General features: G+C 40.6%; 1 protein-coding gene across 1 annotated transcript; it reads left to right on the top strand.

The window, feature by feature from the left end:
* Nucleotides 1–7,899: 7,899 nt before the first annotated feature.
* LOC140232934 (kelch-like protein 24) lies at nt 7,900–10,199 on the top strand. The gene has a single exon (XM_072313044.1). It carries the CDS (start codon nt 7,965–7,967, stop codon nt 9,705–9,707), a length of 1,743 nt encoding a protein of 580 aa, XP_072169145.1. The 5' UTR covers nt 7,900–7,964; the 3' UTR covers nt 9,708–10,199.
* Nucleotides 10,200–15,493: the final 5,294 nt, after the last annotated feature.

Below are 15,493 nucleotides of genomic sequence, written 5' to 3'. Positions count from 1 at the left end.
ATCCGGTAAATAATCTAGAGTAAACTTACCTCCTACAATTGATGTAGTCCTGCCAAGCAAAGTGTGATTATTGATGGCCATTCGTCAAAATCACCTGGTCCAAGACTCCAGAGTTTAAATACATGTGTGCACGTGGTCCATCCTAAGCTGTAACATTATCATAGAGGCCTGGACCAAGCCGCCCATAATTCCATCATAATGCCGTCCAAAATTCAAATTTTGGATGGCATTATGGTTGAATTATGGGTGGCTTGCTTTAGGCCTACAGTGCATATATGTATAAAAAAAGAGTAATCCAATTTTAGAGGGCTTTTGTTTCATAATCATCAACTATGGAGATCACAATGTCGATTGTGAGGGAAGGAGAACTACGTGGGTATTGTTCTTTCCATCAGTACGTGCTTGCGCTGATAAATGGTGTGCATGACTGAGCACATTAACTTTAAAGACAACAATGACAAGTTGCACTTTTTCCAAGTCTCACTGGAGTGGATGAGATCTGTCAATAAAAGTGGTCAAATAAAACAGGCCAGCCTGCATGACTACAGGTTTGTGTTTAGGGTTTCCTCTTTCCTTTTAAAAAGGCATTGGAAAAAAGTTCAACCTAGAGCCACAAAACTCTCATCCCAAACATTCAACATCTGCCATAGTGACTAGCAAAACTGAAACTTGTAACTACTCTGGGAGAAAAGAAGAGAGAGAGAAGACGTACTTTGTACTTCAAACTTACAGGATGATAAACCAAATTGACAACCATGCAAACCAGAGAACTACTTTGAGAATGCCAGAATTGATAGAAGAGGAGGTCATTCCACAAAGCTAACCAAAACAAAAAGCCCCCTTGACATTCTAAAAGGAAAAACTTATAGCCAGAGAGTTGTCAATGGCCGGAACATACTAACTACAGATCGCCAGTGATGCCCCCACACTCCTAAGCTTCAAAAGACAATTTAATATCCAAACTGGGTTTATAAATGGGTCCCATGGGACTCTCCCCCTGTCACACCACACTATTTACAGTGAGGTAATTTCATCACTGAAAAGTGAGGTATGGCCTTCAAGGTAAATTCAAGGTAAATTTCATGGTCCATAGCCTGCAAAGTGGCTACCTGTGCAATAACTTGGTCTCTCCCAAAAAGGCCAACCCACACAATCCATTTTCTCTGTTCATGTTTAATACACATATTCAAGACATTGCTTTGTGTTGAATGTGAACAGAGAAAAACAGACTCAAAGCAAAATGTAATCAGAAATGCGAAAAACATGCAAAACTTGAGAAACGTCGAACCACCTGAAAATTTGTGCACAGAACATAATTCAAAACATTGGGTGTACAGTAAGCAGCACAATGGGAATTAAGTCACCAAATGCCTCCCTGTCCCCAGATGTTTAACACGTACGACACAGGCAGCATGCTGCATAGTACCAACAGTTCCTTTCATAACTTTCATACACACACAATCTGCCTTCACACCTTTCTTGGCTCTCACCCCACCTGCCCCTCAATAAGCCAGTTCGTAATTAGCTCATGTACACATTGGTACAAAAAACCTTTCTTTTTCACTCAGTTGGTTAGGCACTTCACTCGTTTTCAAAGTGGCATAATGCATTTTAAGCTTTCTGATGTAACAGTTATGATGCATCAGGGAATAATTTTCCTGGTATCGCATAGCAATTTGCTATGCATTTTGGTATGACTGCTATACAAAATGTAATTTGCATAGCAGTTTCATTACATAGACTTGTGATACCATTTTGTTGAAAATGTATGTCCATCAACAAAAATTGCTATTTAATTTCGAGAAGGAAAATTATTCCCTGTGCATCAAGTGTTACCCCGGGGTACCGTAGTACCGTAGTACCCCGGGTTACCGCGTTGTGTAGCGCCACCTCACGTCCACTCGAGGACAGTCAGAGAAAAATGTATGCACTGTGTGTGCGTGTACATAGTCATTCCCATGTGATATGCCACTGCATGTTATACTATGCGTGCATGGCACGCTGTGCTACCACTAGCGTGTGCTTCAGTGGAGTGCAGTGCAGTGGATAGCGTGCGCTAGCTCCAGCACCAAAATAATTTCCTCTTTTTGGCACCCAGGGTACAACCTCTTTAAAAAAAATAAATAATTCAACAAAATGGCTGATTTTTATTTGGTACCCCGGGATACCATTTATGTCATCATTTATGGAATTCATGTTCAAACAGAGAATGAGCTTGCGTTAAGAGCAGGTGATCAGAAAACTCCCATCAGTTGACAATTTAGTAGGCATCCATTTCATTGTTGTGTATTGAATGCAATAACAGCCTATTTCTTTATTATATTGCAAAATACCATTCTTGCTGTCAGGTGGATGTGCTGGCAAGCACCATTTAGATAAGGATCACATGAATATTCATCGCATCACAGATGCGGTTGATGCGATGAATATTCATCGCATCACAAATGCTTATGTCAGTAAATTTACAAACCAAATGCCTGTTGGTACAAATGACTTTTTTCTGCTCATGCGCAAATTGGAATTACTAACTGGTCTATTACCAGATACATGCAAATGAATGCATCCAAACCCTGTTGGAGTTGCTGCTTGTACGTATTGCTTCTTCCATTGTCTTACAGTGTGGGGAAATTTCTTTCATCTGTAAAAGTGCTCTTGTGTAAGCAATCTGTGGTTGGCATAATCGAACCACTGTCGGTATCCCCTGTGGTGCAATATGACATTTTCTTCTTCTTGGATACTGTCAAACACTCTTGTACAGAAGCTAACCAGACGTGGTGTGCCAATGTTGATGAAGAGAAATTTATTGCTTTGTAAGTAGTGAATCTAGGCTTTTTAGCAAGAGTTATTGTTTGAATAGAGTGTATGACTGGAAGGATTAACAAGTGACAAAAGTCGATGAAAGGAAAGGATTAGGCCTATAAAAATTGATAAAAGATGCAGCTGCAATAGTAGGAATAGAATTATATGATTAACTAGTATAATCCTTTCTTTGTGAATGACTTTGGCGTTGGTAGTACAGGGACAGCTGCGGTAGAAAAGGGGAATGAAAATGAAGAAAGTTAGTTTGGTTAATAGAAGGGGAAGTGATAAAACAAAGGTCCGTCGTTGTATCAATTGTAGCTGGGTGGAGGATTATTCTGGTGCGCCAGTGGAAGAAAATGAAGAGAAATAGAAATAGAAATCCTTTCTTTGTGAATGACTTTGGCGTTGCCAGTATAGCCACAGCTGCGGTGAAAAGGGATGAAAATGAAGAAAGTTGGTTTGGATAATAAAAGAGGAAATAAAGTGATAAAACAAAGGTCCGTCGTTGCATCAGTTGCAGCTGGGTGGAGGATTATTCTGGTGTGCCAGTGGAAGGAAATGAAGAGAAATATAGAAACAATGGCGCTGAGAAAGAACCAGATGAAAGATGAAGATGAAAGGGGTCCGAATCGTGTCTTTTTTTGTGGTGTGTCTGGGAGGATTTAGGGAGAAGGGAAATGACAAGACAAAAGGTGGGGCTAGGGTGGACAGCTAATGACGAATGGCCATCCGTTGGTCAATGTAAAGTGTGATTGGTCGAGTAAATTTTAAGGTGGAATGAGATTGGACGGATGATAACACGGACTACTTGCAAATGGTCGATGGTTTACTTCATAGGTTTTTGCATTGCAGTATGGTGGGTGATTGTTATAAAAGCCTGAGAGGAAGAGTCCCCATCATCATTTCCAAACTTCAATCTCTTACTTTTACATCATTGACTTCGCAATTTACTATAGTATCTAAGATGACTGCAGTGGAAACCAGCCCATCATTCGAAGGATCTTCTTCTATGTATCAGGAGAAAATGGCATCTCCTTCTCTTGCGGCTATACAGGTAAGTTGAAATAAACATCACATAAAGTTATATGCATTTTATGTACGTGAAATCGCATAATATGTACTGCACAGTATGTTTGATTTAGTTATTCGTAGAGGAAAGACTAAAATGAGTGAAATACATGTGCAAATGGTACGTTTATCTAGCTGTAATGCAAAATGTTAGTAAGTTTTTTTCCCTCGACGTTGATTTGCATGTCTGCATGAAAAGCATCATCACTGTATTCATGTAGACAAAATGAGTAATGCAGTATTTGTAATTGTTCTTATTTTGTATGTCATAGGTACGATCGGGAGAGAAGAGAGAGAAAGAAAGGGTGGACGGTACTTGAAGAGGCGGGTAGTCTGTACAGCCATAAAATAGATTATGATCTCTGTGAATTTGAATCGGGATCTAAACCATTTCATTTGGGAGGGAAACGTGTTGCCGTTGTGAAGAAATTCAGGGGGATTTCTTACGTCAATATCCGTGAATATTACCAAATGCAGGGGAGTAATAGAATGCTACGGGGAAAAAGGGGTTGAACCTGACGTGTGAAAATTGGTGGAAATTGATAAAATCCTCGTTTAAAATCAGCAACGCTGTGCGTGAATTTGCCAATGTAAAGATATAAATTTGTCTATCTATATTGATTTTTTTTGGAGGGGGGGGTCTTAAAGGGATAAGCAAAAAGATATCTAAACACTTGATTTAAAAAAAAATGGCCAAAAATGATACGAAAAAAAACAAAACATATAACTTAGAATCTATACCGTTCTCTCCAACTCTTCTCGTGCCAAAGGCCGCTGTCACTGAGTTGGACATGGAGCTGGAGAGAACTGTCTCACGCCACCATCCCCTCAGTGAGACATTGTTTCAATAGAGGACTCCCCTGTAAAATGTTCTAGCACGTCACTACCCACGCCACAGTTACCGGTTGAGGTTTTACCCACGCCGTCACCCAAACACTGGCTGCAGAGGCAGATTTCTGTCATTGAACGTTCGAATATACCACCAACACCCAGTGCTCCAGCGATGCAGAGGAACAGGCTCATGATGCGCTTACCTTCTTCATCTGAAACTTTACATTCTACGTTGCAATCGCCATCAGGTGAAGGAGTCCCCGAGAGCGTTGTGAACGACCTCAAACAAGTACGTAAGACGTTTACCTTTGAGGAGGAGGAGGAGGAGGAGGCGGGCATGGATGAGGAGCTGCATCAGGATGGAGGTGAAGGCGTGGGGGAGGAGGAGGAGCAGACGGAGTCGGAGGAGTGCAACACGACGGAGCGTAAAACCATGGAAACTCAGGAGGGCTATAGTCGTCTCTCTCCGGGTCCATTGTGTATGGTCATCTGGGCCCTTTCATGCATTATAAACGAACTTGTGAAAGAGTCATGCATCGGCTGCCAGTTAGGGTATAACAGCCAAGTTGACCACGAGGACTGTTTATGGGACGAAGTTGTAGACAAGTATTTTGAGGCATCATTGGACAGGTTAACGCAAGAACAATTATTCCACTTTTTGGACTGCGTTTATAATATCAAAGAAATGTTTGAAGACGAAAAAAAGGTTTGCGTGGCGGAGGCATCAGAATTTTTTCGTCTCTGCCTTCCGAAAAGGGAAGTTAAGAACATTGTGAAACGCAAATTGAAGGAACAGTAATGGGAGAGATGAGATGAGAGGGGGGGGGGGGCAATCCAATGGTTGAACTTGTACATTTACTGTCTATACCGTTTTGTTGTTTGTTTGTCTTTTGCTATAACTTTGTCAATATGTTTTGAATTCGTTTGAAGTTACGCTGTTTTGAATCTACCACAACCATGTATTGAGTTTATTAAAGTTTAATCGTGCAGAGTGAAATTACGATTGGAAATTCATGGAAAAAATTGTTATTTGTCGCGTCTTATATTACAGGTAGTATGTTTGTGTGACTTCTCATTCCAGATTTGCGCATGCTTGAGTGTGTGACTGGTTTTGTCCGACTGTTGCATAGGTTAATGCGATGATGAATGAATATCTGCGTGAAATATATTTTGATCCATCGCAGGAAGCGAGTTTTTCTGGTGTTGAACAGTTGTATCAGAGTGCAAAGAATGATGGTGTGCAAAATGCAACTCGGCGAGGAATTAAGCGTTGGTTAGAGGGAAATGATACATACACTTTGCATCGACCAGTAAGGCGTAAGTTTTCTAGGAGTAGAGTTGTTGTGTATGGTATGGATGATGTGTGGCAGATGGATTTGGTAGATTTGTCTTCCTTAGCCAAGCAGAATAAGGGATATAAATACTTGTTAACGTGTATCGACGTCTTGTCAAAATATGCATGGGTAGTTCCCATTAGAAATAAGACTGGGAAGAGTTTGATCAAAGCACTTGATAACATAATAAAGAAATCGCACAGAGAACCATATCACATTCAAACTGATAAAGGGACTGAATTTACCAACAGGGTATTCCAATCTTCTTTAAGAGACAAAAACATCGAACATTACACTCCAGAGAATAGCACCAAGGCGTGTATAGTGGAAAGATTTAACCGCACGTTAGAAGAAAAGATGTGGAAATACTTTACACAACGCAATACATTAAAGTACATCTCTGCACTAGACAGTTTTCTCAAGGCTTACAACAACTCTTTTCATATTTCTACCAAAACAAAGCCAGCTTTGGTCAGTAAAGCCAACGAGGGCATTGTTTGGGATACACTGTACGCCGATGTAAACCCGACACGTGTCAATACACAAACAAGTAGATACAGGGTGGGCGATAGAGTTAGAATAAGCAAATCCAAATAAACCTTTGAAAAGGGATATCTTCCCAACTGGACTGAAGAGGTCTTTAATGTAGATCGAACAAAGAGATGAGGCGTGCCCGTTTACAACCTCGTAGACGATCAAGGAGAAAGATTATTGGGAACGTTTTACGAGGAAGAGTTACAAAGGGTAAGCAAGGACAAAGGAGATGCCTACAGAGTGGAGATTAAAGAAGAGAAAATGAAGGGGGAAAGCAGAATATTTCGTCAAATTTTTTTTCAAAATTGGGTAAATAACATTCAAAAATCTTACGTCAATTCGTAATAGTAACATTACACGCTGAAACCATGGAGAGTGAAGATCAAATTTACATCACGCTATTTTCCAGATAATACACTAACGAGTTTTACTACCAAGTTAGCGACGCCTTTGAATTTACGCGGCAAATGGGAGGTTGCATTAGTAGACATCATCCACCCACATTCTTGGTCAAACGTGAACAGGACTAATAATAGATACTGGATTAGCGTGAATGATACCGAGACGATCATAGGACGAGTTCCTCAAGGTCACTACAGAAATGTTCATGACATATGCAATGCTATCAATAAGTCACTTCCAAATTCCGGGAGAAATGATGCACATTTCAACATCGACGCAATTTCTTGTAAGGTTAATGTCAATGTCAGGGAGCGTGTTGAAGTTACATTGAGCGATGGCTTGGCGCAATTGTCTTTTGTCACTCATTAATCCTTCCATTCATACACTCCCTTCAAACAATAACTCTTGCTAAAAAGCCTAGATTCACTACTTTTGTAAATAGATTTTGTCATGAATGTAAGATCAATCCAAGATTTTATTGAATTGCTGTTGTTGTTTTTATGCCTCCGCCACGAAGTGGTGCCGGAGGCATTATTTTTTTTTTTCTTTTTTCTTCTTCCTCATAAACTTTTTCTCAATGCCAAAAGTTGGGATGTGCCTCATTCACAAGAAAGTAGAGTTTGTATTCTGCAAATTAATTGCACAATGTGTCAAATATAGCAATTTTCCTCATGTCAAGGTACAGCTCAGCTCAGATAGTATCAGAGAACATGTATACCTTAGACCGACCCCAGGCACAAGGATAAGCACCCCCCCCCCCCCCCCCCCCCCCCCCGTGATATTCTCACATTCAGAGCTTGCAACATGCTCAAATTTCATGTTGTGGACCACCCTGAATATGTAGATATACAGCTTCACATGTCTTTTTTTTTTCTCTAAATTCAGGTTACTGTTCTTTACTTTTACTACTTCATCTACAGGTGCCAGATGACAGTGAATCACAACTCAGTGTAGGCAGCTAGGACTCTATGCACCCAAGGAACGAAGACAATCATGGCTGCCGTAGTTCATAGTGCAAGTTGTGCTGGTCAGCAGGAGTATGTTTTCTATGAGGCAAAACATCCCGCAAAGGTCTTTGGCCTCTTGAATGACATGCGGAAGACAGGCAGCATGACTGACATTACCGTCCAAGTGGAGAACAGTAACTTCACCTGCCATCGAGCCATCCTTGCATGTTGCAGTCCCTACTTCTATGCAATGTTCAGCAACGACTTCCTGGAAAAAGTCAAAGGGGTTGTGACCCTGGAGGGCATGGGTGCCGCGGTGGTGGACAAGATTATTGAGTTTTCCTACACATCCCAGTTGACAATCAACACGTCAAATGCTCAGGAGCTGTTGGAGGCAGCCAGCCATCTTCAGTATCAGAGCATTGTGGATGCATGCTGCAAATTCCTCAAGCGACACCTGAATCCTTCAACGTGTCTGGGCATCAAACATCTGGCTGAGACTTATTCCTGCCAAGATCTATTGGATGCTGCCTCCAGGTATTGCAAGGAGAACTTTGTGACTGTCAGTGAGCAGGAGGATTTCCTCAGGCTTTCTACAGAGGAATTGGTAGACTATGTCTCCTCTGATGACCTGAATGTGGAGAAGGAAGAGGTCATCCTGAAGGCATGCATGGCCTGGTGTGCTTTTAGCCATGACAGAGCTGAGCAGTTTCACCAGGTGCTAGAGAATGTCCGCCTCATGTACATCAAGCCCAACGTCCTCCTTAGCCACCTGTCTAATCCCATCATCGGGGACCACAGCAAAAGTGCAAAGCACATCCTTGCAGCCATATCCATGCAGCAGCAGTACCAGAGTAAGTCAAACCTTGAAGGCCTCAGCCCTATGCCCCGTCCGTCAACCTATGCGGAGGTGATGGTGGTGGTGAGTGGTTATGGCAAGAACTACTCTAGCATAAGAGACGTTGTGTACTATTCGCCTGATTCAGATAAGTGGGCTAATCTTGCCCAGCTCCCTCATAGCATCAGCAATTTTGCTGTATCGGTGTTAGAGGACAAGATCTATGTGACTGGAGGGAAGGTTAATCGAACAATTACGAGTGCTTGCTGGATCCTAGACCCAAGTACTAACACGTGGACCAAGGGAGCAGATTTGAATGGGGCTCGGCAGCTACATGGTGCTACTACCACAAAAGCCGGCAAGATGTATGTCATAGGAGGAGAAAATGAAAATGGCATGGACTGGGCAGTGGAGCAATATGTCAAGTCACAGGACAAATGGACAGTTGTCACTTCTCTGCAACAGGCAGTTGCAGATCCTGCTGTGGTGTCCATCAAGGAAAAGGTCTACGTGGTTGGGGGAAGCACAGAAATGCACATGGCCTATGAACACATCCAGTGTTACAACACAACTCTCAACAGCTGGCGCATACTGACTCGCATCTCCATTCCGAGCTGTCACTTCCCTGCTGTAGCGCACGGGAACAAGATCTACCTGATGAGCGGCTTCGGCAGGCAAGGCATCAAGGTTTATGACGTGGAGCACAACGCGATTCTTCAGCCTGTGCCCATGTGTAACACAGAGAGACATCTCTTTGCAGCTGCGTCGGTGCAAGGTAAGGTTGTTGTGTCAGGTGGGATGGATAACTACCAATCGCTGTCTTCAACTGAGATCTACAACCCATCCACCAATGAATGGACAACTGGGGCCCCCATGCCGAAGGCACTCCGAGCTCATAACTGTGGTCTGGCGTGTAAGTTGTATCTAGGACCACCATTTGATAATGACTGACCTTTTCTAGGCATTGTCAGAAGTAAACTACTTCTAAATAGAATTATGTAAACTTGTAGTCTTCATATTGAATACTTGAAATGACAGTATGTACGCACAACTTTGCTTGACTTCTCTTGAAATTTATTTGACTTGAATGCACCATTTTACTGTGTGTGACAAGTGATTTGATGGTGCTGGTAAACCTGTTACTATTTGCCTTGGTAGAGAAATGAGGATTTAGGACGCAACTGTATTCAGCCATGCACTGGAGCTCCATGTAGCATTTACCAAGGTATTCTGTCATACAGTACAAGCATGCATGTATTTTTGAATTTCTCTGGCACCCAAGCTGCTGCCATATTCCTGTGTACAAAGAAATAAGAGTTGTGGATGCTGTAACGTGTCCTTATTCCTGGGAGATATGTATGGAGGATCTTGGTGATTTTGCTAGATCATCTGTGACTCCCAGAGTGCATTCAGCAGTGTTTTACATGCATAGTCTTGATAATATCTCCCCACATCTTGTTCTCCGCGAATTTGTCATAATGCAGAATTTCCCTTGTTTTGTTTTGCATCAAGTGTCTGACTTTTGGCCCTCCCTCAAAATGAAAGGGGGAAATTGATAGTTGTCAAGAATTCTAGCATGACTTGATTTGAGGGTTTTTCCTTTAATTCCTTGCTGACTGAGTCTTTACCTTTTCACATATATTTAAACTTTAGTTGATTTTAATCTGTGTAGCTTATTAGTGCAAAGGGGAGAGCTACAATTCAGGGTATTTGTGACAGAATATGAATACACTGAATTATGCTAGCAAGGTGAATCATTGTAAATGAAATGATAACACCACTCTTACAGCATAATACAGTGTATTAAATTGCCAGGAAAGTCTAGCTGTCTATTGAGTGTATGGAAGTGAGCAATATTATAGTACATGTCTCATGCAATAAGGGAGTTCATGGTTAGCACCTGTCTCATTTGACCCCTACACCACAGACTTTCAAATAACATGGAAAGGACCTGTGACAGAGCATTTTTTGTTGAAGCATGCCACCTTTGTAATCAATGTCAATGAAATGAGTGTGCAGCTTTTGTTAAACATTATTGATGAATCACTTTCACCTGTGCATTATAACAAGGTGAAACACACAACTTAACATTTCAAATCCTCATTTGCCTGAGGATTCTTTTCGTTTGAAAGTCAGTGGCAAATACACAAACATTCTCATTTTACCTTTATTTTGCACATGCGCAAATCGCAACCGTGAACTCCCTTATAGTGCGTGCACATGCAATGTACGCTTGTACTTAATCTTTGTTGTATGCAATGCATACAACAAAGATTAAGTACAAGCGTACATTGTACGTTTAATTCAATTGCCTTTTATGTGATGTTTTGTGGTGTGAGCTAGGAGCTCATTAATATGTGTTACTAGTAAATTTTGCATACAAGTTGTACATAGGAAAAAAGGGTATGAATCCAAGGGATATTTGCCACTACCAGTATGCTATACAGGGATCTAAGCTGACCATAGGGTAACCATGCATGCATTGCAAAAAGACCAAACTGCTGAAAAAACAACACCTTGCTTCTTGTAGATGAATAACATTCTTTTCATAGATATTTTTATTCATGAGGGTATTTATAAGTTGCATTGTACTAACATTGTTAGGGGCAGTGTGCAAATTCAAGTCTTTTTTTTTAAAAGATAGATTTAAAAAGTTTTGGAAGCTCTTGTTAATATTTGGTGTCACAGTCATTACATACCTTCATCGTGTGTCAGGTTAATATCTTAAATTCATCAGCTGTTAAATATTTTAGAGTTATGCATTGACTTGTAAATTTATGAATGAATGAATGAATGTGTGGGATCAGTGAGAGAGTAATAGGAGTAGAATTAAGGCTGTCTTTATTGTGGGGCATATAATCTTAAATGTGAGCACAGTGGGAAAGCATGCTTTGGAGCATGAATTTAGTAAGAAAAATTAGCTGAAGGAATGAAATGCCAATCATTGGAATTCCAAGGCCTCATCAATGCAGCACAGAGTTAGAAGGGGAAAAAAAAAAAGAGTACAGGACCATCTTACAATTGATTACCGGCATACTACTGTAAGTACATTGTACACATGGAAGATACATAGTGGTGCCTTCATTGTGATTGCGTAAGCATGCGCAGCTGTTTCAGCACTTTGCTCCCCCTGTTCTCTGACATGCTCTTTAACCCATTGAGAACAGGCTAATTTTGTCACAACATGCATTTCCCATAGCCACCTCCTGAGTATACTCGGGACTCGTCATCAACGGGTTAAAACTTGAAAGGCACAGTCCCTAGGGCCATTCAGGCAATAGATACCAGTGAGTGACTATTTGGGGTCTAAGGCAGCAATGTCTTGTGGAATTATGTTTTTTGTTTTTTGTTTCTTTTTTGTTTAAGCGTCTCCGTATAATGTACATTGCACCCTTTCTCTCTTGACAAGCCTCACCAACACCCCCTTTCCCTCATTATGATAATGGGATTTATACATCACATCATGCAACAGATCTGACCTAGTGAAGTTACATGAATATGGATAGTAGCAAAACAGTCTCATCAACACTTGTGCTTTTGTATCAATTTGCAAAATCCCCATCTAGATTGTTTACAATTTGTCGAAAAACAACATTTTGCCGACAGTGAACCTTGATCAGATTTACATGTATTACCTGCTGATTAAAACTGCTTGTTTAATCACAAAAATATCTGTGTATTATAGCACCAGTTGCACAGATTCCAAATGATTGGTGAGTTATAATGTCAATAGCCATCTCCATGATCGTCTCTGCAATCGTCATTAGAATGTTGAAACATTAAAGTTCTGCAAACTACCTTGATCTGACTAACAAAATACAGTGTACTTGTATGTAATCTGCAACAAAGCCAGTATGTCAAGAGAGGGGTAATGACACCAGTGTCCTTTTACTCCCAAGTATAGAATTATCAGGACTTGCCTATAGATGTCACATCTCCTTCCCATCACTCTTGTAAGAGAGCTTTGGGCTCTTGATGTACATAAGGGCACCGCTGCATAGTTCCTCCACCCTTTTCCACAGCTTCCCCTGATGAAATGGCAATCAAATCCATACCCTCCTTGAATTTGTTTGCAGTCCCGTAGTGCAGGTCTGGTAACTGATTCACAAAGTAGCTGACAAAACACCTTTCAACGTACTGTAATAATAGTAACTACGTCTACCCAATCAAACCCATCTTGCCAACCCAGCAGCATCAGTGATGAGTGGTATCAGCAGTGTATTCATATCAGGTGTAGAAGACCCAAACCAAAAATCACAAACAGCATGCCATTGTGTCTAGGATCAGGTGGTAATTCACTCACCACAACTGGAAAGGACCATAATGTAAACTTAGCCAGAGAATTTGAGACAGGAACAATGTATTGTCACCAACACAGCATTGCTAGAGAAGTATGAAATCATCACTACCAACTTTTCCTTCTTCAGTTGATATTTCCTATGCCATGAAAATACTGTCCAGCCCATGTTATCTCACACTCAATTTTGTGATGCCAGATCTCGAGATACCTTTGTTTGTGAGTAGTTAAATTTTACCAATGATGTGTACTCCGCAAAATCGCAATTTCAACTGAGGCTGCGTTACTAAAACACAATTAAACATCTGTGCCAAGTGTTCAGCCTCAGCTAAAGTGGAATTAGTAATATGTTCATATCAGGCTTAGAAAGCTGAACCAAAGTCCACAGAACAACGTGCATGAGTATGTCTCATGTCAGGTGGTAATTCATTGAGCACAACTTGATGAAGCAACTTGTAAGGAGGTGGAAAGAAGGCACGGTACACTGTAGTTTCTCCTGTGGAGCTGAACAGAAAAGGCAGCAATGAACCTATTCCCACCTTTCTCTTACCATGTTTTTTGGATGTGGTCATCAGTTGGATCTTTTGTGCATGACTTATTGGCAAGTAAAACTGTGCCTTTATGTGGCATAGCTGTCATAAATGCAGTACACAAAGAACCTAGCAATGATTGGCATACGTGAACGTGAGGTGAAAATGTGGGTACTAGCTACTTGCAAGAAAAAATATACATATACCGGTACCCAAACTGACGACATCACTCATCATTTCATTTCATTTCATTATTTAAGCACGGCACGTACTTCAATCCAGGGACTGTTCTTATGCAGGTCCGTCCATCAAAAGACAAACATGAAATAATTCTTACAAAAGCTATGCAGAATTTAAAAGTACTAATAAGGCAGATAACTCTTTATTCTTTAATAACTGCTCTTGTCTTCTAAAAAATGTCATCTGCCAATAACTCATTACTATGAGATATAGTCTGATTACTGCCTTTCTGAATGGTCAGAGTAATATAGAAATCAAACAACACTAATGATCAAAATGAATACCAGAAATAGCAATATATTACCAATTGTACTGTTGCATGAAACTGTATTTCCAATTTTCCACTGTAGGTATTGCATCTACAGTTCCCATAAGACTGACTAAGGGTGGTTGAAGTAAAAACTAAGAATGCAAATGAATGATGATTTAAAGAATCCTTATGGCCATACGGCAGGGTAGGCCCATTACCAACTCTTACCCATTAGTAATTACCTCTCTATAATCATTTTTTGTGGATCTGAAGTGAAGATGGAGTCTGTTCTCGCATCTCTCACTACATTATTTTCTCTTTTAGTACAAAAGGTACCTTTGTTATCGCTAACCATTTCTTTCAAAGTGTCATGATTGAGTTTGTGGACATTTGTAACATTCCATGCTACAAAGCCCCCCCCCCCCCCTTCACACGTGGCATTACCATAGTGGGTTTTGCAGACTGTTAGTTCTTGAGTCCACTACACATTTATGACCGTATATACTCTGTATGCTTCTAAGGTCAATTTCATCTCTGAGATTGCCTAGTACATAAGCACTGGTCTGACAATGCAACAGGGCAAATGAGGGGTCTGTCTTAAGTGACACAATCTAAATCATGGTATAAAAGCTGATTGCCTAATTTCTTCAGGATGGAATACAGTTTTAATCTAGCCATACCTGATAGCAAAGCATTGTGAAACTGGTGATGAGAAAGTTGGTGTTGAGGTTTTAGTAAATAAAACCAGCGTATTTCACATTTTGCAAACACATCTTTGTTTAGTATAAGAATATCTCTGACATCGATGGAGGAGTCTCGAAAGAAATATGAGGATATTCATGAACGATGAATGGTTGAGGTTTCCCTGTTTTGCAAATTACCTTGTTTATAGAGTTCTCAGATAATTTCGCTATTTGTCTTAGACCAGGGTTTTCATTAGTCTTTGTCTTGCGTGAGATTTTTTTTTTCATGCTAGTATTCCTCTCTCACATTTAAGTACAAAGAATGACTATGCACAGAGCAAGTTTGCAGTGTGTCGTTACTTTATTGAGGTCTGGCAGCCAACTGATGATCTGGCTTGTTATAGATACGGTACTGGTACCTACAGGCATGTACATTTGATAGACATGCATTGTATAGTGTTTGACATAATTATGATCTTATTTCTAAGTAACAGGTGGTCATCTAAGAGCGGTTACACACGGTCAAAAATTCGTGATTTGAATGATGATTCCAGTGAAAAATAATTCTAATGACGAATTTTTAGCATGTGTGGAAGCAAATTAGAATCACGAATGCTAATCACAATCATGAATTCAAATTCTAGTCCGGAGGTGAATTCCAGTGAAGTTTCACTCAAATTACGGTGCGAAATTTACGTGTGTAATGCTTGACCTCCAAAACATCTTTTGAGGGGCGG

Source organism: Diadema setosum, chromosome 9, assembly GCF_964275005.1.
Source record: "Diadema setosum chromosome 9, eeDiaSeto1, whole genome shotgun sequence".
Taxonomy (NCBI): Eukaryota; Metazoa; Echinodermata; class Echinoidea; order Diadematoida; family Diadematidae; genus Diadema; species Diadema setosum.
This window is presented reverse-complemented; position numbering and strand designations above follow the sequence as displayed.

Excerpts from the sequence above, each read along its gene's own strand:
- LOC140232934 (XM_072313044.1), top strand. The coding sequence starts at position 7,965 with ATGGCTGCCGTAGTTCATAGTGCAAGTTGTGCTGGTCAGCAGGAGTAT.